The sequence below is a fragment of the Astyanax mexicanus genome, chromosome 2 (assembly GCF_023375975.1).
Source record: "Astyanax mexicanus isolate ESR-SI-001 chromosome 2, AstMex3_surface, whole genome shotgun sequence".
Lineage (NCBI taxonomy): Eukaryota > Metazoa > Chordata > Actinopteri > Characiformes > Acestrorhamphidae > Astyanax > Astyanax mexicanus.
In genome coordinates, this window is record NC_064409.1 from 64,134,021 (window position 1) to 64,159,929 (window position 25,909).

The 25,909-nt window shown below is 39.9% G+C and overlaps 1 protein-coding gene across 8 annotated transcripts in view; it reads right to left on the minus strand.

Annotated features, from left to right (window-relative positions):
• The window catches only part of brsk2a (BR serine/threonine kinase 2a), a 343,610-nt gene that overhangs the window by 51,031 nt on the left and 266,670 nt on the right, over nucleotides 1-25,909 (minus strand). For all 8 annotated transcript variants that reach the window (XM_049474717.1, XM_049474716.1, XM_049474712.1 and 5 more), the window contains exons 5-8: nucleotides 17,639-17,755; nucleotides 8,615-8,648; nucleotides 8,428-8,496; nucleotides 6,533-6,679 (exon numbers count right to left, since the gene is read on the minus strand). In XM_049474717.1, the coding sequence (XP_049330674.1) occupies nucleotides 6,533-6,679; nucleotides 8,428-8,496; nucleotides 8,615-8,648; nucleotides 17,639-17,755 (367 nt within the window). The remainder of the gene's footprint in view (nucleotides 1-6,532; nucleotides 6,680-8,427; nucleotides 8,497-8,614; nucleotides 8,649-17,638; nucleotides 17,756-25,909) is intronic.

The window sequence follows — 25,909 nt, forward strand, 5'->3', positions numbered from 1 at the left end:
GCAAGAGAAAAGAAGAAAAGAGAAGAAAAAATCAGCTTGACATCTCCAACATCTTCATCGCAGCATTCAAAACAGTGTCAAAAGCAGAGGTCAGAGCAGAGCGTCGTCCACAGACACGCCGAACCCCCATCACTCTGAATCTGAGAGCGGATGAATCCGCGCTACACTGACAAATGATCTGGAGCTCAGAGATGAAAGCACTGAAGATGGCCAATCAGCATTTGCATAAGTACACCTAAAGGGTCAAGTGTGGTATTATTCATGAATGCATGAGTTAGAGGGCACTGAGTTATGGATATGCTAATATAAGTTAACTGCAGTATGTGGCAAGGCTTTATGCATACCCAGCAAAAGTCCCTGCATTAACATAGGTGTACTGTATACAACTACACACAACAGCTCTGCACAATCATGTACATTTAATGTTGTAATAAAAAAACAACTACAGTAAGAGTGATCTGAACTGCAGGGCATAACTGTTCTCAGGGGTGTAGCAGCAAATTCTGGGCCCTGCACAGTCTTAATGTCAGTGGGCCCCTATCCATGCCAGTACACAAGGAACGTTTGCAAAAAATCAGGGTTTTCATGGGCCCCTCTCCCTACTCAGGCCCTGGGTAGTCAGGTCCACTTTTCCCCCCACTACCACGCCCATGACTGTTCTGTAAGAGCTGAACCAGGACACAGGACTGATCACAGGACTGAGCTGTGATGTAACGCTGCTGAGGAGGACCACAGGCTCTGTCCTCCCCCTCTGATTTTACTGCACTGACATGCTTTTCATATGAACTCCAGGACACCCTGTCCCATCCTAGACTGGCTCACTCTCTCTCTCTCTCTCTCTCTCTCTCTCTCTTTCTCTCTTTCTCTCTTTCTCTCTCTCTCTCTCTCTCTCTGTCTCTCTGTCTGCCTCTCTCTCTCTCTGTTTCTCTCTCTTCCACACACACTGTCTAATCTGCACACTTTTAGAAACAGACACAGACTGATAGAGACTGAGATTGAATAAGACATACAGAGACACAGGGAAACTAAGAAATAGGCAGACCCAGAGACAAAGAGAGGAAGACAATGATAAAAAGAGAGATTTAGACTGAGAAAGAAAGAAAGACAGAAAGAAAGGTACAAAGAGAAAGATAGCTACAAAGACAGAATGATCAAGATAGAGAAAGAAACAGAGTGAAAGAAAGAGAGACAGACACAGAGAGAAGAAGAGAGAGACAGAAAGAGAGAAAGAGATAGACAGCATGACCGATAAAAAGAGACAGACACGGAGAAGAAGGGAGACATCGAAGGAAAGAGAGAGAGCGATAGACAGAATGAGAAAGATCGAAAAAGACACTGGGAGAAAGAGACAGACAGAGTCAGAGAGAGAGAGTGTGAGACATAGAAAGAAAGAGAGAGAGAGAGAGGGGGGGGGGCAGACAGAGAAATAGGCATAAAGACAGAACTAGAAAGATCAAGAAAGACACTAGGAAAAAGAGACAGACAGACATAGAAAGAGTGTGAGACATAGATAGAAAGATAGGCATAAAGATGGAATGAGGAAGATAAAGAAAGGCACTGGGAGAAAGAGACAGAGAGAGATATACAAAGTGTGAGACATAGATAGAAACACACATATATATATATATATATATATATATATATATATATATATATATATATATATATATGTCTATCGAGAGAGAGAGAGAGAGAGAGAGAGAGAGGGAGACAGACAGAGAGAGAGAGAGACAGATAGACAAAGACTGAATGTGGAAGATCAAGAAGGACACTGGGAGAAGGAGACAGACAGAACTGTGTGAGACAAAGAGAGTGAGAAAGAGAGAGAGAGAGACAGAGAAAGACAGATAGACAGATAGATAGATAGATAGATAGATAGATAGATAGATAGATAGATAGATAGATAGATAGATAGATAGATAGATAGATAGATAGATAGATAGATAGAGGCACTAGGAAAGAAAGAAAGAAAGAAAGAAAGAAAGAAAGAAAGGAAGAGAGAAAGAAAGAAAGAAACAATGAAAGAAAGAAAGAAAGAAAGAAAGAAAGAGAGTGATAGAAAAAGAGAGAGACATTAGTAAAAATGCTATATGCCCTTTATTTATTTCTGACACTTCATTAAACATTTCTGTTCTCTGTTACATTAAACACATCCATATTAAACATATTCTCCAACTTCCTGCACTCTTTAAAATGCTTCATAAACAGACATTATAATTATGACTGGCAATAAAATAAGCCCTCATTATACAATCAGGCCGCTGAAGAGCTGATTATAAGGGTTGCTAGACATGCCAGCAGTCATGTATGGCCAAAGCAGTTTGCTGTGACTTTCCTGGAATTGCTTTAATGAATGCAAATAAAGCAATGGCTGGATAGCATGAGCTAAACCGCCTGGGAAAAGAGTGTGACCTAATCCTCCCTTTATGTAGATATGCTCTCATCCACACTACAGTTAGTTTAATATACTGACAGCATGTATTTAGTGTATATGCCACACAATGCGGTTTAAATTGTTTATTTATGTTAAAAATGACAGCATTCATTTTAGTTTGTCTATTTTAACAAGATCACTGTCAACAGAAAGAACAGCTGACTATAGTGGCTAAATCTGCTGCTATCTGGGAAAATCCCTGACTAAATCACTTTAGTAAAGCCTACAATCATCACTTTTACAGTTTTCTTACAGTGTGCACTCTAGTGCTGTTACCAGCCTAGAGTGTGTTTTACTAGTAAAATTCAAAGCAGCAACTTTGAGACAAGATAAGACAAGATAATGTGTTTATGAGAAAGAGAAGAAATTATATTTTAATGATATAATCAAAGCTAATATATATATATATATATATATAAACTCACAAACTGAAACTCGCAAAACTGCAGGTGAATTTGCAATCCTCTTGTTATAGATGTCAATCAATTTTTACTCTGATTATTATTCATATAAGATTTATCACATGCAATAAAATACAGAAACAGTATGCAAATAGTGTCTCTACAGACCTTATAACTATTGTCAGAATCCTCCTGGACAGGATCTGTATTAAACTGAAAGCCTTGAAGGTTCTATATAGACCTGGTAACCTATGACTGAAACTCTCCTACCTGGTTATAATGTTAGAAAGATAGAAAGAAAGAAAGAAAGAAAGAAAGAAAGTAAGAGAGACATTGGGTCTCACTAATAATGCTATATGCTCTTTATTCATTTCTGACACTTCATTAAACATTGCTGTTCTCTGTTACATTAAACACATCCATATTAAACATATTCTCCAACTTCCTGCACTCAAATTGGATTAAAAACAGACGTTATAATTATGACTGGCAATAAAATAAGCACTGGCTCCTGTATGATCTCACATGAGTCTCTTCAGACCTTAGATCTATTGTCAGAATCCCCCAGGGAGGGATCAGTATTTAACTGGAACCACTGAAGGTTCTATATAGACCTTGTAACCTATGACCGAAACTCTCCTAACTTTTAATAGTGTTATGAACAGTTCATTTTGTAAGCCTATGGTTTGGCTGATGTTTCCTATAGTTTTAGTCTTGTTTCTGAACTTCAAAATTGTCAACTTGACTTTTACATCTCTGGTCTTCATGTTGAAAGAAAAAAAAAAAAAAAACTGGACCTTGAATCAGGACTATATGCTTTATACGCTTTTGAGTGATTTATTGATATTATTTGGTTTGAAAAATCATATAAATATGTTTGAAGCACTAAAGGTAAATAATATTGGTTGGGCAATGAGATTTTCTCAATGGGTTTCTTGTAGATGCTGTACCTCACTAGGGTGTCATCACTATTTTTAGAAAGAGTAAGTTCCGCCCTTTCTAATCATATATGGAGTATGTGTATGTCTGAAGAGATTCCTGAGTAACTAAGCTGAGAACACAAGGTGCGATTTTGGATGGAAAATCCGTCCGTAGGGTTCTAAGAGTTAAATGATCTTGTATTTCAGAGGATCCAGTGATATTTAGGAGTTAAATAAATGTACACAGAATAAAAAACGTACAGGGTTCTGAACATATATATTCAACACAGAATGTGATAGAGGCTAGTTTTTGAAAAGCCCCCTGAACCTCTTAGACATGGAACCCCCAAAATGGGCATAAACATAGCGCAGACTACAAAATGACCTCAGTGGTCTATAAGACTCTCTCAGGACAGGCAGCTCTGTGAGAATACTCTGTATAACTGTGACGTATCTAACACTGCTCCCAGCACGCTACTCTCATGGCCTTGCTGTGTTTGTTGCAGTGCTGTTGTTAAAACTCTCTAAACCCAACACTCTAAACATCCTTGAAGTCCCCTTGACTTCACTCTTGAAGGCTTAAAGATCTGGAGCTCAGGCTGAGCTGGAGCAGACGCCGGCTCTCCGGCTCTCTGCAGTATCTTAACACACATTACGCCTCTCTCTCTCCTCAGAGCAGCGGGTGGAGCAGGGTCACGCAGCAGAGTGATGGATAGCCTCGCGCTCGGCTGTGATATTAGCATTCATTGAAGAACGGTGGAGTACGAATCCAGCGCACTGAAACAAAAGGGTCACGTTGTAGCTGGAGGTGTGTGTGTGTGTGTGTGTGTGTGTGTGTGTGTGTGTGTGTGTGTGCGTGTGTTGGTGTGTGTGTGTGTGTGTGTGTGTTGGTCGGTAAGCTCGCTATCTCAATATGCACACTGCTTCACAAACAGAGCAGCCAGAGCTACAACAAAGGGCACAGCCACGAGCACCAGTCTGCCTTTGAACCGTCAGACAAGATTTATTATTTATATTTCCAGACGTGCCGTCCCTCTCTCTCCTTCTCTCCTTCTCTTCTTCCCTCTCTCTCTCTCTCTCTCTCTCTCTCTCTCTCTGTCTCAGGCCATGTATCATTATCTACACCTATCCGAAAGTCGCAGTGTCAAGGTTTCTTGCCCCATTCAAAAGAAAGTGAGAGTGTGAGACATAGAGGGAGAAGCAGCACTGAAAAGGAAAACACACCATTAAAAGAAGCACAATTTAGGATCCTATGACTTTCAGAACATGACTAGCTTCAGACTAATTAGGCTCAGTAGTACTGAAACATATTTGATATAGCTATACAGCTCTGGATAAAATTAAGAGACCACTTCAGTTTCTGAATCAGTGTCTCTGGTTTTGCTATTTATAGGTATAGGTAAACTACAGACAACATTTCTCCCAAATTCCAAATAAAAATATTGTCATTAAGAGCATTTATTTGCAGAAAATGAGAAATGTCTGAAATAAAAAAAAAGACGCAGAGCTTTCAGACCTCAAATAATGCAAAGAAAACAAGTTCATATTCATATAGTTTTGGTGTTCAAAAATAAGTATTTGGTGGAATAATCCTGTTTTTTTAATCACAGTTTTCATGCATCTTGGCATGCTCTCCTCCACCAGTCTTACACACTGCTTTTGGATAACTTTATGCCACTCCTGATGCAAAACATTTAAGCAATTCATCTTGGTAGGCTTGTGATCATCCATCTTCCTCTTGATTATATTCCAGATGTTTTCAATTTGGTAAAATCAAAGAAACTCGTCATTTTAAGTGGTCTCTTATATTATATTCAGAGCTGTATAAGCATTCCAGTGAAATAATTCTAAAAACAGAATGCAAGGATTAGCTTCAGTTCATTTGAGCCTTGGCCTACAGAAGATTTGGATTATAGCACATTTGGCTTCTTCTGTGAATGACGCAGCTTTGACTTAAAAAATAAGAGACCACTTAAAAATGAGTGAGTTTCTTTGAATTGAAAACCTCTGGAATATAATCAAGAGGAATTGTTGATTTCATTTGTTGCACCAGTAGTGGCATAAAGTTATCCAAAAGCAGTGTGTAAGACTGGTGGAGGAGAACATACCAAAGATTCATAAAAACTGTGATTAAAAACCAGGGTTATTCCACCAAATATTGATTTCTGAACTCTTAAAACTTCATGAATATGAACGTGTTTTCTTTGCGTTATTTGAGGTCTGAAAGCTCTGCATTTTTATTGTTATTTCAGACATTTCTCATTTTCTGCAAATAAATGCTCTAAATGACAGCAATATTTTTATTTGGAATTTGGGAGAAATGTTGTCTGTAGTTTATAGAATAAAACAACAATGTTGATTTCACTCAAACATAAACCTATAAATAGCAAAATCAGAGAATCTGATTCAGAAACTGAAGTGATCTTGTAATTTTTTTCCAGAGCTGTATATTAAATATTTGATTGCACTTACTTTGCCTTGTTTCGATTCTCTCCAGATGAGAGCATCTGCTAAATGACATTCATGCAAAATCAATACCCTACGGTGGGTGATAAGACTGTTTTTTTTTTTTTTTTGGCATTATGCAACTGAAAATTGTACACTGCACTTTGCTGATTATTTAATTGTGTACATGGAGAAAATTCACAAGTTCTCTTCTTTCTGAAGTATGATGAGATTTAATAGAAGGAGTGTCCAGAAACAAGTAAATAGAGTAAGAGTTAGAGATGCATTGTTAAGTGAGTCCACTCTGTGAAATATAAGCAGAATTAGCTAACCGTTAGTCGTTTGCTGGCATCCACCTCTATCATCCCTCGTAGGAGGTTCTGGCAGTCTGGGGGAATGAAGTGTGGCATGTGGAACACACCCAACTTCACTTTTTCTAACAAGTTCCGTAAATTATCGTCATCAAATGGCAGAGCCCCCTGGAGGGAAGATCACAAACAAGAAACAGAGAGAATAAAAATCAGGTCAGACAGTTTTGAGATTGATGTGTGCTGGATAAGAAATCAAATGAACAGAAAAGGGAAAAAATAAAAGCAAAAAAGAAACAAAATACATAAAAATAAAAATGAAAAAAAGAAAAAAAATCACAATTAGCTTTGCTTGGCTCCTCTCTTGTTAACCGAGCAGTTCATCAGCGGTGCTGACACCCTACAGATGTGTGTGTTTGATGAATGGCTGCTCCGTGGCAAAGCCAGGCTCATATAACTGATGATCAGAAGACAGCCTAACTACAGGGGAGAGAAGCCGTCAAACAGAATCAAACAAATAGTGTTTTAACCAACTGGGCTGAAGGGCGAGGCTACGTGATCAGCTCCTGGCGTATTCTTTCCTTTACTGTTGTGCCCTGATAAAAAGTAAGCTGTTCTTTGGAGCTTTGGTTGCGAAATATGGAAATAGCAAGAAAAAAGTAAATGATAAAATCAAATGTAAAACCAGACAGACATTCCAGAGAAGCCCTGTGGACTCCAATCCCTGTGACACCATCTCGGATAAAGTTTTTTATATATTCTGCTCAAAAACATATTGCCAACCAGAGCAAAAGCAAGACACTGGTTGAGAAGAGAAGAGGAAAAAGAAAAAGAGAGAAGTGAAGAGACAAGATGAGGAGAAAAGAGAGTCAAGAGGAGAGAAAAGAAGAGAAGATCGCCAAAAAGAAAGTGAAGAGGAGAGAAAAGAAGACAAAAGAGAAAAGAAGATAAGACAGTGGATCAGAAAAGGAGAGAAGATAAGATATAAGATTAAAAGAAAAATAATCAAGAGAACAGAAAAGAAGAAAATAAGGGCAGAAGAAAAGAGACCAGATCAGAAGAGGAGAGAAGATAAGAGACAAAATGAGGGGGAAATAGAGTCAAGAGGAGAGATAAGAAGACAATAAGGGAAGAAGAGAACAGAAGAGACCAGATTAGATTAGAAGATCAGAGAATAGACAAGATGAGAAGATCACCAAAAAAGTGAAAAGGAGAGAAAAGAATACAAAAGAGAAAAAAAAGATAAGACAGTGGATCAAAAAAGGAGAGAAGACAAGACATAAGATAAAAAGTAAAAATTAGAGAAAAGAAGAGAAGATGAGATAAGAGACAAGATGAAAAGCAAATAAGACAATAAGGAACATAGAGAGAAGAGAAGAGAGTAGAAGAGAAATACCAGATCAGATCAGGAGAGGAGAGAAGAGACAAGATAAGTATAAGATCACCAAAAAGAAAGTCAAAAGAAGAGAAAAGAAGACAATTAGGGATGAAAAGAAGAGAATGGATCAGATCAGAAGAGGATAGAAGATAAGAAAAAGAAGACAAAAGGGAAAAGGAGAAGCAGAGTCAATAAGGGTAGAAAAGAAGAGAAGATAGGAGACAGAAAAGAATCAAGGAAAGAGACGAGATGAGAAGAGACAATATCAGGAGAGGAAAGAAGAGACAAGTTCAGGAGAAAAGAGAGTCAAGAGGAGAGAAAAGAAGACAATAAGAAAAATAAGAGACAAGACGAGAAATGAAGACAATAGAAGTAGCAAGGTGACAAAAGACGAGATGAGTTGAGAAGAGTTTTGTGAGGTAAATTAACATTCTACACAGTAAATGTCAAGAGAATGTTCTTAAAATTTGTATACGAGTGTAACTGAGAAAGTAATGACTTTAAGATGATAGAGAAAAAATAGGAAGTGGCCAGCACTCACCACCAACAGAGCAAAGAGAATGACCCCACAGCTCCATACGTCTGCTTTCCTCCCATCATATTTCTCCCCCTGAGAGAGACAGAGGGGGGTAGAGGAACAGAATTAGAGGTTACATGCAACTTATTGAGCAGACATGTCGAGTGTAACATCATTACATCATTAGGGAGCTCTGTCAGTACACACTCACCCGGATGACCTCAGGACAGGCGTAGTGAGGTGACCTGTGGGGAAGAGAAGAGAAGAGAAGAGAGAGAGTAGAGCATGAGTCACTCCGGGTTATTAGTGTCTCCTGGGAGGAGGAGGAGAAAGCCTCATCTTACTGCACTTATACATACAGTACATATAACAGTCTATACTAGTATATAAGAATATATATATCATTGCTGACCAATGAAAAACACTTATCTCTAAAGCAGCAACTTTAGAGGAGAGAGAAAAAAAAACCTTTTAAACTTTCAATGTAAGTCAATGCAAAAAGAGTTTATTTCAGGTCATTTTGAAGAGTTTCTATTGGTCCGTTCATCAAGAAATTTCAGCACAGTGCAAGGGACAGTCTGTCTGTTCAAATTATGTAGTAAACTAAAAATCGTCAAAAATGGAGATGGAGGCGTTTTTCATTGGACAGCGACGATATACTGTAGTAGTGGATGAAGGATCGAGGACGCAGAGAGACGCAGAGAGCAGACAATCCACAGCCCTAATGATAAGTCAAACAAATGCACATGTCCCTGTAATTCCTTTATTATGTGTTGCCATGCTTCCAGATCATTTATCTGTCTGGAATAATCCTCTGCCGCGTGTTGATGCTGCACCGATCAGATCCCTTCGAGTGCGAGCGAATAAGGGCCTTTCGTTAGACGCGGAACTGTCAGACGCGTTGAGGAGAAATAATAATGATAACACAGGCGCTCCTGGCGAGCTGTCAAGGTTCACAATAACAAACGCCCCGGCTGACACCCGCAACTACTTCGCGCACCGCCTTCATAAGCGAGAGGCTATGCTAATATGAGCTCGCCGCGTGTGAGCAGCGCTCCTCGTTACCTAGCCGGCAAAGCAATGCCAGCCAAAAAAGAAAAAAGAAAAATTTAAGTCTGGAAAAAGCCTCCAGCTCAAGCTCAATCTCAAGCTCAAGCTCAATGAGAGGAAAAGGTCTGGGCACACAAAGCCGGCAGACCCATTTCACACAGATCAGAACCGGCTCCCACTTCATTAGTGACTACTAGAGACACAGAGACGCCGCAATGCATATTAAGTTGGCGAAAAAAAAAAAAAAAAAGCCACTCGACTTGTAATTTTCCAACCTTGAAATCTACGCCCTTAGTATTCTTCTTGTAGAACTTCACCATATTGCCTCTGACACGCCGCCACTGAAATTACCCCGCTCAGCCATAATGGCTTTGATTACCACGACATTTGTAGGACGCAACAAAGCGTTGCTCAGCTCTGCGCTCTCAAACAAGCAACAACTCCCAGATATTAAATATGGGGCGCGAGTAATAGGAGAGCAAAACTTTCCACCGGATTTCTGCCGGATATGAGAGGGAATGCGAGATAAATAGAGAGCCATTAAAAGAATGAATGGGATTTTTGAGGGAACCCCCACGGGGAAGAGTGTCAGTGCATTAATCCTCTCCAAGCTATTCGCTAGAGCTCATTTCCTCTTTCATTTACACAGCAGCCATCAACAACCACTATAACAACAACAACACCAACAAAAATCAAGAGACAAAAGTTCGGCAGCTAATTTAGAGAGCCTCCAAAGACTAAAAGCAGTGCTTGAGGTTTTTGCGGAGCGGTGATTGACTTGCCACTGCCAAGGTTCGCCTGCGTGTTTCTTCTGTAGAGCTTGTAAAAACAGAATCACCAGTTACCCTCAGTGGTATTGACTAAGGGAGTGCTGTAGCTTTGCTGTCAAAACACATCATCTCGTTCTGCTGAGTGAGTGAAAAGCAGAGACGCCGCCGCTGCCGCTACATTTGAGGCCTAAAGACGAGATCTCACTTTACCCTCCGCCGAAAGCCTAATTCCCCAGCTGTACCCTAAGGAGCCATTAGCTAAGTGTTGTCAATCATTCTCAAGGGCAGAGAGAGAGAGCGAACACCTACGGCAAACCTTCGCTCTCAGACCCACCTATAGTGCAGATGTCAGAGATGAATGTAGTTAATTAACAAGTGTCATCTTTACTCTACGAGAGGCTTCTCTCCAGGCGCGGCAGCATGTCTATCAAGAGCCTCCAGCGGTGCTTCATTAGCCACGATGCGGTGACATGATGATTACTCCACACACAAGCCAAACGCAAACGCAAAAGAGGGTCAAATGCAGGCAAACCCAACGATCAAACCGATTTAACACTGAAAAAAGACAAGACAGCAGACAAAAAAATCACGTAGAAGTCATCCTGACCTACTTATCGTGCCGTGTTATGTAACAGCACCAGTCAGAGAGAGTGTGCAATAGCAATAGCAGTAGCTTCTTCAGATGATGTCAGACGATGATGAGGGGTTTGTCATTATCATCATCATCACTGGTATATATCTCTCCCTTATGATCTGATGTGGCTTTATAAGCTTTGGTGCTCGCATTTCCCACTGCACTGATGTCACGAGGAAGGGATTTTGTCATTAATGATATCACGTCCCTGTTGATGTCTTGTCCCAGGCTTTATCATTAGCGTCAACTTCTCCCTGGTGACTGACTTCAAGACCGTGGCTTCATCACTGGTGTTAGTATACCCCTGTTGATGTCATAACTAAGGCTTTATTGTTAGTGCTATGAAATAAAAAAAAGTTGAAGCGACTAACTCTGCCATTTAACGTTCAAATTCTTAAATCTTAAGAAGCTCTTGGGTTGCAGCATCTTTTGAGTCATTTTTATACTGAATTGGAGCAAAACACACAGCTCTAAACACTTTAAAATGTATCTGACACTCACTTCTACTCACATAACAATGGCTACACCATGTTTGAAAGTTGATATTGCATATTTCAGGTCATGAACTCTTTATTTTTTTGCCATACTCACGTTGATTTTTTGGTTTTGTCTGTACAAAGCAGTTTTAAACTAGAATGAGGTGATTTCTGTCGATCTAATCAGAACTTTGAGGCAACACTTCATAATCAGTTTACATACTCCTCCATAATGCTATTCCCAGGCCTTTGGCATGTCAGTGTATGAAGTTGTCTCTTAATTGTAGACTTATGTAGATTTATGTCTCTACTTTATTGAGAGTGTTTTCATGACTTTCTTAGATAGATAGATAGATAGATAGATAGATAGATAGATAGATAGATAGATAGATAGATAGATAGATAGATACTTTATTGATCCCCAAGGGGAAATTCTAGACGGAGCTACTACTGGAACATTTCTAAGAAGTCGCGATACCAGTATTGTTGGTGTTGCTGGGTCCGCCTCTGTATCCTTTCTTTAAGCCTTTCCTAAAATTAAGTCAGGAAGCATTTTAAGTAAATGTTAGCTTTATTTATTCTTTTTTTATCTGTCATGATGTAATGAGGGAACAAATGACGGCTGAACCATGGTACGTTTGCCTGCAGTGTAAAAACACTTTTCTAGATGGTTTAGTCTTTAAGATAAATGTACATGAAGGGGAGTCAGATTCTGACACAGAGCTAAAATTCAGCACAACACCTGGCAAAGTACCTCAAAGCCAAACTCATAACAAACATTCTACAAACCAATTAAAGTACAGAGAGAATTCGCCCACATAGCTGTTGATGGAAGAATGTAGTAAAGTTATTTAGTCTGCTCACTAAACTGCAGTGTGAAACCAAAACTAACTGGACAATAATTAGTGCACAATGTATCAAAGAAACAAACCTTGGTTTGGACTTTGGTTCAGACTTTCATGTGTAAAAACACCCTTAATTCTAAAATTAAATCTGAAAGATTTGTTTCAAACCCATTTAAGTGGTGTACAGAGGTATAGGGGTTTGGACAATGAAACTGAAACACCTGTCATTTTAGTGTGGGAGGTTTCATGGCTAAATTGGAGCAGCCTGGTGGGCAATCTTCATTAATTGTACATTGCACCAGTAAGAGCAGAGTGTAAAGGTTCAATTATCAGGGTATGAGCACAGTTTTGCTCAAAATATTGCAATGCACACAACATTATGGGTGACATACCAGAGTTCAAAAGAGGACAAATTGTTGGTGCACGTCTTGCTGCCGCATCTGTGACCAAGACAGCAAGTCTTTGTGATGTATCAAGAGCCACGGTATCCAGGGTAATGTCAGCATACCACCAAGAAGGACCAACCACATCCAACAGGATTAACTGTGGACGCTGCAAGAGGAAGCTGTCTGAAAGGGATGTTCGGGCGCTAACCCAGACTGTATCCAAAAAACATAAAACCACGGCTGCTCAAATCACGGCAGAATTCAATGTGCTCAACTCTCCTGTTTCCACCAGAACTGTCCGTCGGGACAATAAATTGTGGTCTAAAACCAGGTGTTTCAGTTTCATTATCCAACCCCTGTAACGGTTACCACTGTGTCACTGTCCAAATACTTATGAGAACGGACACATACAATAGCTAGTGGGTAGAACTGGATCTGTACTTTCATAGTATGTTTTACTAGACGATTTACTAGAATAAAATAAACTAGAACTTTTCCAAGCAGATAAAAAGTGAAATGTATTTATATAAGAGCAGGAGCTGAGCAGTATGAGAAGTGCTGGATTCTGGAGTCTAAAGTGCATTATGTTATGAAATCAGAAATCAGAAAGAGTGTCTTTAGATTAATTTAAATTCTACATAACTACTGAGCTTATATTAAAGCTGTAAGACATAGCTCACCATGACATTTAAGATGATGACTTTTTTTTTTCTTAAGTAAATTCAAGGCCACATGTTATTTAAGTTATTTAAAGTTATTTTAAAATAACCTTTGGGGGATGTTAGCATCTGCCACTTATGGTTCTGTCATTAGCGCTAGAATCCAAGCCAATTCAAGCCAATAGAAACGCATAAACGCTAATCATTAGCATGAGTGTCTCACTGAATGTGAATAAAGCACAGGGCCTTGCTTTTTAGTGTGTGTGACTCACATAATGACATCAGCCTTATTCTCCTTATTCGCCTTAATTAGTCTGTGTCATGTCAGCTATTTGCACAGCTCTATAATGAGTTCACAAGAGGCGAGACACACAAAATATATAATATATTCAAATACAGTAGCATACAGCAGATGGCTGGTATGGCGAGTGCAGCTTATTTGTGAAACTACATTCATGTTTGACGATGCAAATGCAGATTTATTCTGATCTCCAACTGCTGAATCATGGGACCAGGGGCTGCTGTGTGACACAAATGCCCTGTGTATCCCTGCCTTACGAGGACTTAGGGCAGGCCATTATGACTGGATGACGGCAGTGCAGCATGCAGGACAAAAAGGCCTGGTATAAAAGGTATGCTGGGTCAAGGCTGAACTCAGGAAACCCTGAACCTCCGGAATTTTCAAAAGGTAAAGGCCACAAAACACCCGGAGCTTACAGTGTCCCTGTGTGTCTTTGTTCTCTGTGCATGGGCAGGCCTGACTCTCAGCATAGCAGTGCACAGCAGGAGTGATCATCTCTTATAAAATAAGCTTAGAGCACTGAGGAGAAGCTCCCAAAGCTTCCCACAGTAAAGAACAGCCCAATTAGTGGCTACATCCTTTACTTCTGCTGCTGAAAAAAAAAAAAAACAGACCTAGTGTTCAACACTCTCATACATCCCAGCAACACACCATGCAGTTCTACACCCACTATAACGTCAGGGTCAGTGCTGTGCTGAGAATGGTTCAATAACAAAGATAAATATCTGGACAGTGATAGTAGTCCTGTAGTCTGTGCTTTCTGCTGATGGACAGAGAAGATGGTGGGTAACAGCAACAGGTGGGCTGTTAGTAGATACAGAGTCATATTTTAAAATAACTGTCAATATGAATTTGTAAAATACGTTAAAATGGAAAAAAATTAGAGACCACTTCAAAATGACGAGTTTCTTAGATTTTACCAAATTAAAAACCTCTGGAATATAATTAAGAGGAAGATGAATGATCACAAGCCACCAAACCAAGCTGAACTGCTTGAATTTTTGCACCAGGAGTGGCATAAAGTTACCCAAAAGCAGTGTGTAAGACTGGTGGAGGAGAACCTGCCAAGAATCATAAAAAACTTTTTTTTTATTTTTTTATTTCAGCCATGTCTCATTTTCTGCCAATAAATGCTCTAAACGACCATTTTTTATTTGGAATTTGGGATAAATGTCCGTAGTTTATAGAATAAAATAATGATATTAATTTTACTCAAACATATGCCTATAAATAGCAAAATCAGAGAAACTGATTCAGAAACTGAAGTGGTCTCCTAATTTTTTCCAGAGCTGTATATTAGTATATATTAGTATATAAGTATGTAAAAGTATTTTTTTCACTGCCATGCTCTCTGACCACCCTCCCACCTTAATTTTTTTTCCCATAGTTCCCACAATCCATACCCGGGTATGCTCACGCCTATTAGATATACAGTCTGGGTATATGTGCCTTAGTACTTTGCCAACCACTGCCAACCATTCTGTTGCATACTAAGCATCGTCTGTGCAATGCCTGCTATGTTTGCGATTTCTCCCTGTTGATTTTCCCCTTTTTGAATTGTTTGGTTTTAGATTTGCGACCCTGCTTACTTGTCCTTCAGTTTATATTTCAGTCTAACCCATGTCTAGTTTGGTCGCCCAGCCTTGTTCCTTTTTGGAAATTAATCCAAACAAAAAAAAAATACAAATTACAAATCCTTTGTCTGTTGTAAAACAGTGTTGGAACAGACTGTGTTACTGCAACTAGAAAAAGACATATAAACACATACATCTTTGTAGCTATTAAAGGATTTTAGATAAATTACAAATAAAGCCAGAGTCAGTTATGTTTCCTATACCTTCAAAAGACCCTTGCGAACTCTGGCTGACCCACATGGCAACACCTTTAGCTTAGAGGTTTGACTGGTAAAATAAAAAAGCAACTTGTCTAGTCCATGTAGCATTACCACTGGGTGTCTGAACAATAGGAGTGTTTTAAAACTTTTGACTGATAGTGTACGTGTATCATCCAGGCCTGCTCTTGAATTTAACACACACACCCAGAGAGATATATCAACATATTCATTAATGTTCTGACCCTGATCCACATCTATCTTTCTTCAGCAGAGTGGATTGTGGAAGGAGAAATGATGAGAGGGGCTGGAGAAAGCTGATGTGTGTGCAGTATCTAAAGCAGCTGTCTCTCTCTCTCTTCCTCCTCATACACTACTGACCTCATTACAGCAAACCTATAGGGAGGAGGAGAGGCCATGCTGCTTTCATAACACCTAATTTCATTTAAAGCTCTGCTTCCGCTCCTGAGCCAGCACTGCCTCCACCCAACCACAGCTCACCACAGCTCACCACAGCCCACCACAGCCAATCACAGCCCTCAGCTCACTTCAGGTAATGAGAAAGACACATCACTTTCTGTCCACTGTGTGTGAACACGAGAGAGTGAGAGAGAGTGAGGGAGAGAGAGAGAGAGAGAGAGAGAGAGAGGGAGAAAGAGGGAGACAGTGAGGGAGGGAGAAAGTGAGAGAGAGGGAGAGAGTGAGAGAGAGAGTGAGAGAGGGAGAGAGAGAGAGAGAGAGAGAGAGAGAGCGAGAGGGAGAGAGAGAGAGAGAGGGAGAAAGAGGGAGACAGTGAGGGAGGGAGAAAGTGAGAGAGAGGGAGAGAGTGAGAGAGAGAGTGAGAGAGGGAGAGAGAGAGAGAGAGAGAGAGAGAGAGAGCGAGAGGGAGAGAGAGAGAGAGAGGGAGAAAGAGGGAGACAGTGAGGGAGGGAGTGAGGGAGGGAGAAAGTGAGAGAGAGGGAGAGAGTGAGAGAGAGAGTGAGAGAGGGAGAGAGAGAGAGAGAGAGAGAGAGAGAGAGCGAGAGGGAGAAAGAGGGAGAGAGGGAGAAAGTGAGAGAGAGAGTGAGAGAGGGAGAGTGAGAGACTGAGAGGGAGAGAGGGAGAGAGTGTGAGAGACACTGTCCTAAACTGCCTTTCCTTATTTACACAGTTCTGAACTTTTCCTTTACATTGACACCATTTAAAACTGTTCCTTCATATTTACACTTTTCTAAACTGTTCTCCCCTATGTACACAGTTGTGTACTGTCCCTTCACAGTGACACAGTTCTGAACTGTTCCTTCACATTGACACAGTTCTAAACTGTTCTCCCTCATCCCTCATTTACACATTTTTAAACTGTTCCTTTTAATTCACATTGTTCTGAACTGTTCCTTCACATTCACTGTCCTGCACAGTCCTCATTATCCCTCATTTGCACAGTTCTAAACTGTTCATTGTCCTTTTTTTCCAATTCACAATGTTCTGAACTGTTCCTTCACATTGACACTATCCTAAAATATCCTCCCTAATTTACACAGTTTTAAACTGTTCCTTATAATTTACAAAGTTCTGGACTGTTCCATCACATTGACACAGTCCTGAACTGTTCTCCCCCTATTCCACAGTTTTAAACTGCTCCTTCTCATTCACACTGTTCTGAACTGTTCCTTCGCATCGACACAGTTCTAAACTGTTCCTTCACATTCAGAATGTTTCAAATTGTTCTGTTGCTTTTTTTTTACTGTCCTTGGTCTTTTACACAGTTCTAAACTGTTCCTTTTCATTAACACTGTTTTAAACTGTTTTCCCTCATTTTCACAGTTTTAAACTGTTCGTTCTCATTAAGACTGTTCTGTATTGTTCTCTCACACTGAAACTGTTCTAAACTTTTCTTTTTCATATCTCTCATTCACACAGTTCTAAACTGATGTTTCTGACAGTAACTGGGATTCATTATTTTTGAAATACTAATTATTAATTAGATAAGGGAGTGTTGATAAGGGTGAGATGAGTCTTATTCTTCACTACTGCTCACTCTCTCATCAATCACATCACACTACCACTGCTCTCTTTCTCTCTCTTTTAAAAGACAGCAGGAAAAGTTGTCTAGTATATCCTAAGTTAGCAGGTTGGTCTGTCTCTCTGCTGTTCTGCTGTTCATAGCTTTATTCAGACTCTAAGCGTAACTGATTCCTGGCATTGGCTCAGCTAAGGTCAGCCGCTGCTGCTGTGCTACATGGACCAGTGCACCGCTGCTGCTGTGTTACTGTGTTATATGGAACAGTGGGTAGCTGTACTCACCCACAGCTGGTCTCCAGGAGGCTGTCTCCAACCTGCAGAGAGGCCATACCGAAGTCTGCTATCCTAATATTGTTCTTCTCATCTAGCAGCAGGTTCTCAGGCTTCAGGTCCCTGTGGCTGGAGATACAAAGAAAGAGAGAGAGAGAGAGAGAGAGAGAGAGAGAGAGAGTGAGAGGTCATGTCATGGTACGCATTTGACTCTTGGCACATTCTTTCTTAAGCCCAGAAAACACTGATTCAACTTTCTTTAACATAAGCTGATTCAATCCCCCTATAAATGTACTTTTTAATAGCAGGGGTTGCCAGGTTGGACCTGCTTCAAGTCAAAGTCAAAGTGGTTTTTATTGTCATTTCAGCTATATACAGAGTACACAGTGAAACGAAACAACGTTCCTCCAGGGACCATGGTGCACATAAACACAGTGTAGACAGAACAATAGTGCAACAGTACAAAAGTGCAGACAGACAATACAACACAATACAGACAAAGAATAATAAATAACAAGACAGTGTGCAAATTTTGCAGTGTGCAAAAAGGACCAGGTGAGGTAGTAATTACTCTATTACACAGTGTGCAATAGAGTCCAGTGAGGTAGTAGGGTTTTTAGTGCTTTCCATTTTCTGGGGTAAGAGTGTGTGTGCATGTACAGAAAAACCATCAGTTCAGTCTCTGCAGTTAAGGAGTCTGATGGCTTGGGGGTAGAAGCTGTTGCAGAATCTGGTCGTGCTGGACCGGATGCTGCGGTACCTCCTTCCCGAAGGCAGGAGGGAGAACAGTTTGTGTGAGGGATGAGTGGGGTCATTCACAATGCTGGTTGCTTTGCGGATGCTGCGGGTGGTGTAGATGTCCGTGATGGAGGGGAGAGAGACGCCGATGATCCTCTCAGCTGTCCTCACAATACGCTGGAGGGTCTTGCGGTCAGAGACGGTGCAGGTCCCAAACCAGGCAGTGATGCAGCTGCTCAAGATGCTCTCAATGGTCCCTCTATAGAAGAGTGTGAGGATGGGTGGAGGGAGACGGGCCTTTCTCAGCTTCCGGAGGAAGTAGAGACGCTGCTGGGCTTTCTTGGCTGTAGAGCTGGTGTTCAGGGTCCAGGTGAGGTTATCTGCTAAGTGGACACCAAGGAACTTGGGGCTCTTAACAATCTCCACAGAGGACCCGTCGATGTTGAGTGGAGAGTGGGTGTGTTGTGCTCTCCTGAAGTCAACAACCATTTCCTTTGTCTTGTCCACATTCAGGTGAAGGTTGTTGACTGTACACCAGTCTGTCAGCCGCTGCACCTCCTCTCTGTATGCTGACTCGTCGCCTTTGGTGATGAGACCCAGCACGGTTGTATCATCGGCGAACTTGATAAAGCTGTTAGAACTGTGTTTTGCAGCACAGTCATGAGTCAGCAGGGTGAACAGCAGAGGACTCAGGACACTGTCCTGGGGGGCCCCCGTGTTCAGTGTGATGGTGCTGGAGGTGCTGCCCCCGAACCGGACTGACTGGGGTCTCCCCGTCAGAAAGTCCAGGATCCAGTTGCAGAGGGTGGTGTTGAGGCCGAGCGAGCTTAGCTTCCTGATGAGGTTCTGTGGGATGATGGTGTTGAATGCTGAACTGAAGTCTATAAACAGCATTCTGACGTAAGTGTCCTTCTTCTCCAGGTGGGTGAGGGAGAGATGAAGTTTGGTGGTGATGGCATCGTCCGTGGAGCGATTGGGACGATACGCAAACTGCAGGGGGTCCAGTGAAGAGGGCAGTTGTGTCTTGATGTTCCTCATGACTAGCCTCTCGAAGCACTTCATGATGATGGGTGTAAGTGCAACGGGACGGTAGTCATTGAGGCAGGACACTGTGGACTTCTTCGGCACGGGGACGATGGTGGTGGACTTGAGGCACGTTGGGACAGTGGCACTGCATAGGGAGATGTTGAAGATCTGTCAGCTGGTCTGCGCACTCCCTGAGCACTCTGCCGGGGATGTTGTCTGGTCCTGCAGCTTTTCGTGGGTTGACTCTGCGCAGAGTGTTCCTCACATCCACTGCAGTCAGGCACAACACCTGCTCGTCCGGCTTGGGCATGGTCTTTCTCGCCATCGTGTTGTTTAGTGCCTCAAACCGTGCATAAAAGTTGTTCAGGGCATCAGAGAGGGAGGCATCACGTTCACAGGACGGTGGCATTGTCCTGTAGTTGGTGATTGCCTGGATGCCCTGCCACATGCGCCGCGCGTCACCCGTGTCCTTGAAGTGGCTGTGGATTCTCTGGGCGTGTGCGCGCTTTGCCACTCTGATAGCTCTTGACAGGTCGGATCTCGCTTTCCTCAGGGCCACCTTGTCACCCACTCTGAAGGCGGAGTCGCGGGTCCGCGACTCCATGTAAAAAAGAAAGATTTTTTTTACATGGATCTCTTTTAAACTGTTCCCTTTAACTAAAATGTTCTTCTACATTCCTCCTGTTCCAAACTGTTCCCTCATATCTACACTGTTCTAAAGAACTCTGTCTCTTATTTACACTAATCTAAACTATTTTTCCAACATTATTTCTTGGTTCCTTTATTATTGACACTGTGCTAAGCTGTTCTCTTTTATATCCCTCATTCACAAACAGTTCTAAACTGTTCCTTCTCATTGATACTGTTCTGAACTGTTCTCATTTATTCACACTGTTATAAACTGCTCTCCCTCATTTCTTCACAATTTCCCAGCTCTAAACTGTTCCCTCTCATTGATACTGTTCTGAACTGTTCTGATTTATTCACACTGTTATAAACTGTTCTCCCTCACGTCCCCTAATTTATACAGTTCTAAACTGTTCCTTCTCACTGATACTGTTCTTAACTGTTCTCATTTGTTCACACTGTTATAAACTGTTCTCCCTCACGTCCCCTCATTTATACAGTTCTAAACTGTTCCTTCTCACTGATACTGTTCTTAACTGTTCTCATTTGTTCATACTGTTATAAACTGTTCTCCCTCATGTCCCCTCATTTATACAGTTCTAAACTGTTCCTTCTCACTGATACTGTTCTTAACTGTTCTCATTTATTCACACTGTTATAAACTGTTCTCCTTCATTTACGATGGTTCAAACTGTTCCTTCTCAATGATACTGTCCTGAACTGTTCTCATTTATTCACACTGTAATAAAGCGTTCTTCCTTGTTCACGCAGTTTTAAACTGTTCCTTCTCAATGATACTGTCCTGAACTGTTCTCATTTATTCACACTGTAATAAAGCGTTCTTCCTTGTTCACGCAGTTTTAAACTGTTCCTTCTCACGGATACTGTTCTGAATTGTTTTCATTTGTTCACACTGTTATAAACTGTTCTCTCTCATGTCCCCTCATTTACACAGTTCTAAACTGTTCCTTCTCATTGATACTGTCCTGTTCTCATTCATTCACACTGTTATAAACTGCTCTCCCTCATTTCTCCACAATTTCCCAGCTCTAAACTGTTCCTTCTCAATGATACTGTTCTGATTTATTCACTCTGTAATAAACCGTTCTTCCTTGTTTAAACTGTTCCTTCTCACAGATACTGTTCTTAACTGTTCTCATTTGTTCACACTGTTATAAACTGTTCTCCCTCATGTCCCCTCATTTACACAGTTCTAAACTGTTCCTTCTCACTGATACTGTCCTGAACTGTTCTCATTTATTCCCACTGTTATTAACTGTTCTCCCTCATTTACCCTCATTTACAAGATTCTAAACTGTTCCTTCTCACTGATACTGTTCTGAACTGTTCTCAATTATTCACACTGTCATAAGCATTTCTCCCTCATTTGCCCTTTATTTACAGTTCTAAACTGTTCCTTTTCACTGATACTGTTCTGAACTGTTTTCATTTATCTACCCTTTTATAAACAGCTCGTTCTTATATAGTTTTAAACTGTTCCTTCTCATTGAGACTGTTCTAAACTGTTCTCTCACGTATGCCTCATTTACATTGTTTTAAACTCTTCCTTCTCTTTGACACGCCTTTCTTCCTGACGCTTATCTAGACTGTTCCTTATTATAGACACCTTTCTAAACTGTTCCTTCTCACTGACACTATTCTAAACTGTTCTCCCCATTTCTAATAATCCATCACTAGTGCTGCTGTTGTGAACTGTTCTTTTCTTAATCACACTCTTCACAAAATCATTCAAAATTTTCCCTCATTCACACTGTTCTTTTTGGTTGGCATGACTTGGCCTGGCTCTAAACTGTTCTTCCTCATATTGTCACACTGATCTAAATTGTTTTATTTCATTGCAACTGTTTGAAACTGTTCTCTCTCATTCATACTGCTCTAAACTGTCCATTCATTATTATTTTTTTTATTTATTATTATTTATTTTTCTAGAACAGTATAAATCTGAATGACTGCAGTAGAATTTTGGTGTTTGATGGGAAATATTAAGTCAGTGTGCATGGCCCCAACACAGATGCTTGTTGTAGTATAATATGCAGAAAATTGATAACCAAAGCTTTTAAAGAAGAGGTCATACTGTATAAAACTCATACTGTATAAAAGTCATCCTGTATAAAACCCATACTTTATAAAAGAAGACAGTGTGTAAGTTTGTAGAATTAGCATCACGGCTGAGAGGCTGTGAATGACTACTGACTGCTTTTTAAACTTCTCTTTCTCTCTTTCTGGCGTGGCGGGGGAGGATGACAGATGCCTGCTGTTCCAGCGTCTGATGTTAAGAGCCCAGATGACCACAGACAGCGCAGATGAGTTGCTTTACATAATAATGTTTCCCTCTTTCCTCCCACACCACTCCCAGCTCCATGCTAATTCAGCGTGTCTCCCAGCAGCACGGCTAAAGAGCAGAGAGGACAGACGGAGGTGCTGCTTGTGGAGGGAAAGGAACTGTGTGCAGGTCAGTGTGAACATGGACCACCTACTCACAATGATCAGACTAACACACACACAGATTCAAAGATTACCTGATGAGAAAAATCACTAACGGCTAATAATCAAAACCTTATGATTGGAAACCAGCAGTACAGCAACTAAAATTCACAGATCTGGAAAACGGTAATTGGGTGAAGGATGACGTATATCTTGAACGTGCTTCAGAATTATGAAATCACTTGTTTCTGAATCAGTTTCTCTAATGTTGCTATTTATAGGTATATGTTTATAAGTAAAATGAACATTGTTGTTTTATTCCATAAACTACAGAAAACATTTCTCACAAATTCCAAATAAAAATATTGTAATTTAGAGCATTTATTAGCAGAAAATGAGAAATGGCTGAAATAACAGAAAAGATGCAGAGCTTTCAGACCTCAAATAATGTAAAGAAAACAATGTATATATCTGGTCAGTATTTGGTGGAATAATCCTTTTTTTTTAATCACAGTTTTCATGCATCATGGCATGTTCTCCTCCACCAGTCTTACACACTGCTTTTGGGTAACTTTATGCCACTCCTTGTGTAAAAATCCAAGCAGTTCAGCTTGGTTTGAAAGCTTGTGATCTTCCTCTTGATGATAATCCAGAGATTGTCAATTTGATGAAATCAAAGAAACTTTTAAAATGGCTTCTTATTTGTTCCAGAGCTGTAAGTGTTTTCTTTACTGTGTAAGATCATTGCAAAATTATCATGAGAAAATCTGTTTTTCATTCTAATTTTTAATGTGATTACCTGAATAAAAGTATAGATATACAGTACCAGTCAAACGTTTGAACACGTTTTTTTAAGTATTTAAGTAGTGGTTTAAAATGTTCTGTATTGTAGATTAATACTAGTCATCCAAACTATGTTGAAAAACTATGGAATTATTTAGTAAAAAAAAAAGTGTTCAACAAAGTATCCTCCAAAGTATGCAGTCGCAAAGACCATCAAATTTTATGATGAAACTTCAGAACTTAAGACAAGAAACCATCTAAATGCTTCAAAGAGTATTTTGATTTGTTTAACACTTTAAGTTAATACATGTTTCCTTATATGTTCCTTCAGAATTTGAATTACTTCAATATTAATTTACAATATAGGAAATAACAAAAATAAAAACATTGAATGAGAAAATTCCTTAACCCTCTCTGTGTGTATGTGTATGTATAATCAGTGAAATTTGGCTTTTGCTCTTATTTACAGTGACTTACACTTTAAATAAGCATTTTATACTTCTTATAAAATGTAGAGTTAGTGGTATAGTTTAATGTGCATAATAAGCTGGGAAATTGAACCCCTGTCTTTATTCAGCAGAAATAATTTTAAAAAGGCTGGAAATGCCAACAAATCTGCTTCTGTAGTGTTTTAAATGTATATCTCTTTATTTTGAGATTTGTGTTCTGCAAAGTTTGCTCTATAAAGTTCTATAAACTATTAATTAGCTAATGAGTTGGGAGTGAGAGTGCTGAGGCAGGGAATTGCTGCTGAAAGTGAGCAGTGCTGTTATCCCCAGGAGCAGGATTAAAAGATTTCTTAAAAGGTAAAGTGCCAGAGCTTACAGTGCCCCTGCCTCAGTGTCTTTATTCTCTCTGCCTGTGTGGGTCCGTGCCTCAGCATCAGTGATCCTCCTCGTCCTCTCCTAACACTTTTACACAATCGCATAACAGTGCACACAGCTTTCCCCGGTAAATACAGCATAATTAATATTTACTACACGGCTGTATTACGCCTGTATGGCGCTGGTGCTGCAGCAGAAACTCAAGGTCTGGTACAAAAGGTACACTGGGTCATAGCTGACCTCTGGAAACCTCTGAACTGCTAGACTTTTCAGCAGGTAAAGGTCACATAATGCCTGCAGCGCATGATGTCCCTGTGTGTCTTTATTCTCTGAACTTATGTTGCTTCACAACAGCAGTCATATAACAAAAACAAATAGAGATCTACTACCTTCTATAAACCACTGCAGTGATTGAGAATGTAACCAAAGAGTGTAACTGTAGATTACAACCTAATTACCAGAGAGAGAGTGAAATTATCTTCACATTTCAAAGCACCACACATCCTCATTTCTGAGTCTGAGAAGCTGAAGCATTTTCTACATTCTGCCATGCAAGAAAAATTCAACATTATTCAATAATGTTCAAGGTCTGGGTTTGTAAAAGTATAGATACAATATAGATATAATATAGACATACAGTACCAGTCAAACATTTGAACATGCCATAAATTCACAGTTTTTTTTTTTTTTTAAGTTTTTCTTAAAGTAGTGCTTTAAAAATGTTCTGCATTGTAGATTAATACTAAAGTCATCCAAACTATGAAGAAAATTACTAAATTAGTAAACATAGAATTGTTTAGTAAACAAAAAAGTGTTAAACAAAATATCCTCAAGTGCAGTCGCAAACACCATCACAATTGTTGATGATGAAACTGGCACTTATCAGGACTGCCCTAGAAAATTAAGACCAAGATAAATTCATTAGTTACCAGACTCAGAAAACGCAAGTTAACAGAACTTCAGAGAAGAAACCATCTCTCTAACTTTTATCAACAGAATACAATAAAAATATTTTTAAAAAGGTGAACGACTCAGACCTCAGAAAAATAGTTGTTTTTAACATCTTGTCATGCATAAAAATCAACAAAATTCAATAATGTCAAGGTCCGGGTTTTTGACAATTATCCATTGCTCTGAGACCAACAACAGTGTCAGCAGTATGACTGCCTAAAGTTTTTTTTTTTTTTTTCTATGGTCAGTTTCTTGATCATCTCCACATCCTTATGGACCTTCAAATCTGAGAGATCTTCTCACAGTTAAAGGAAAGTATAAAAAAAAAAACCTGTGGAATTTGGGTAATTTTACCAATGAAGCCTCATCTTCTTGTGTTCTACTGGTTGATGTTTAATTTCCTCTGAATATTTAAAAAAAAAAATTCTAAATTATTGAAATCTTCAATTCTGGAAACTCTTTTAACTTACACTTACTTTTTCTTAGACTTTGAATAACCTTTGGGTAATGGTCATTTTAACTGAAAAATACAATAAATATATAAAGAGTGTCCCAGAGCTTATGCTGTCCCAATGTGTCTTTTTAATCTAAACCAATGTCATCCACAAATCAGTCCAACTGAATGTAAGGAAATAGAGATGTTCTACCTTCAATAAAACCCTGCAGTGATGGAGAAATGACCCCAATGTGTTTAACTATAGAATAAAACCTAATTTACAAGAGAGAGAAAGTGAACCAATACACATTTAGTCTCTAACGTTCATTCTGAGAAGAGGGAGCATTTTCTACTTTTTGCCATCCAAATAATCCAATCACATTCAATGATGTTAAAGTCTGGATTTTAGAGCTGTCATCTTACTGTTCAACAGCATCAGCAATAGCAGTTGGA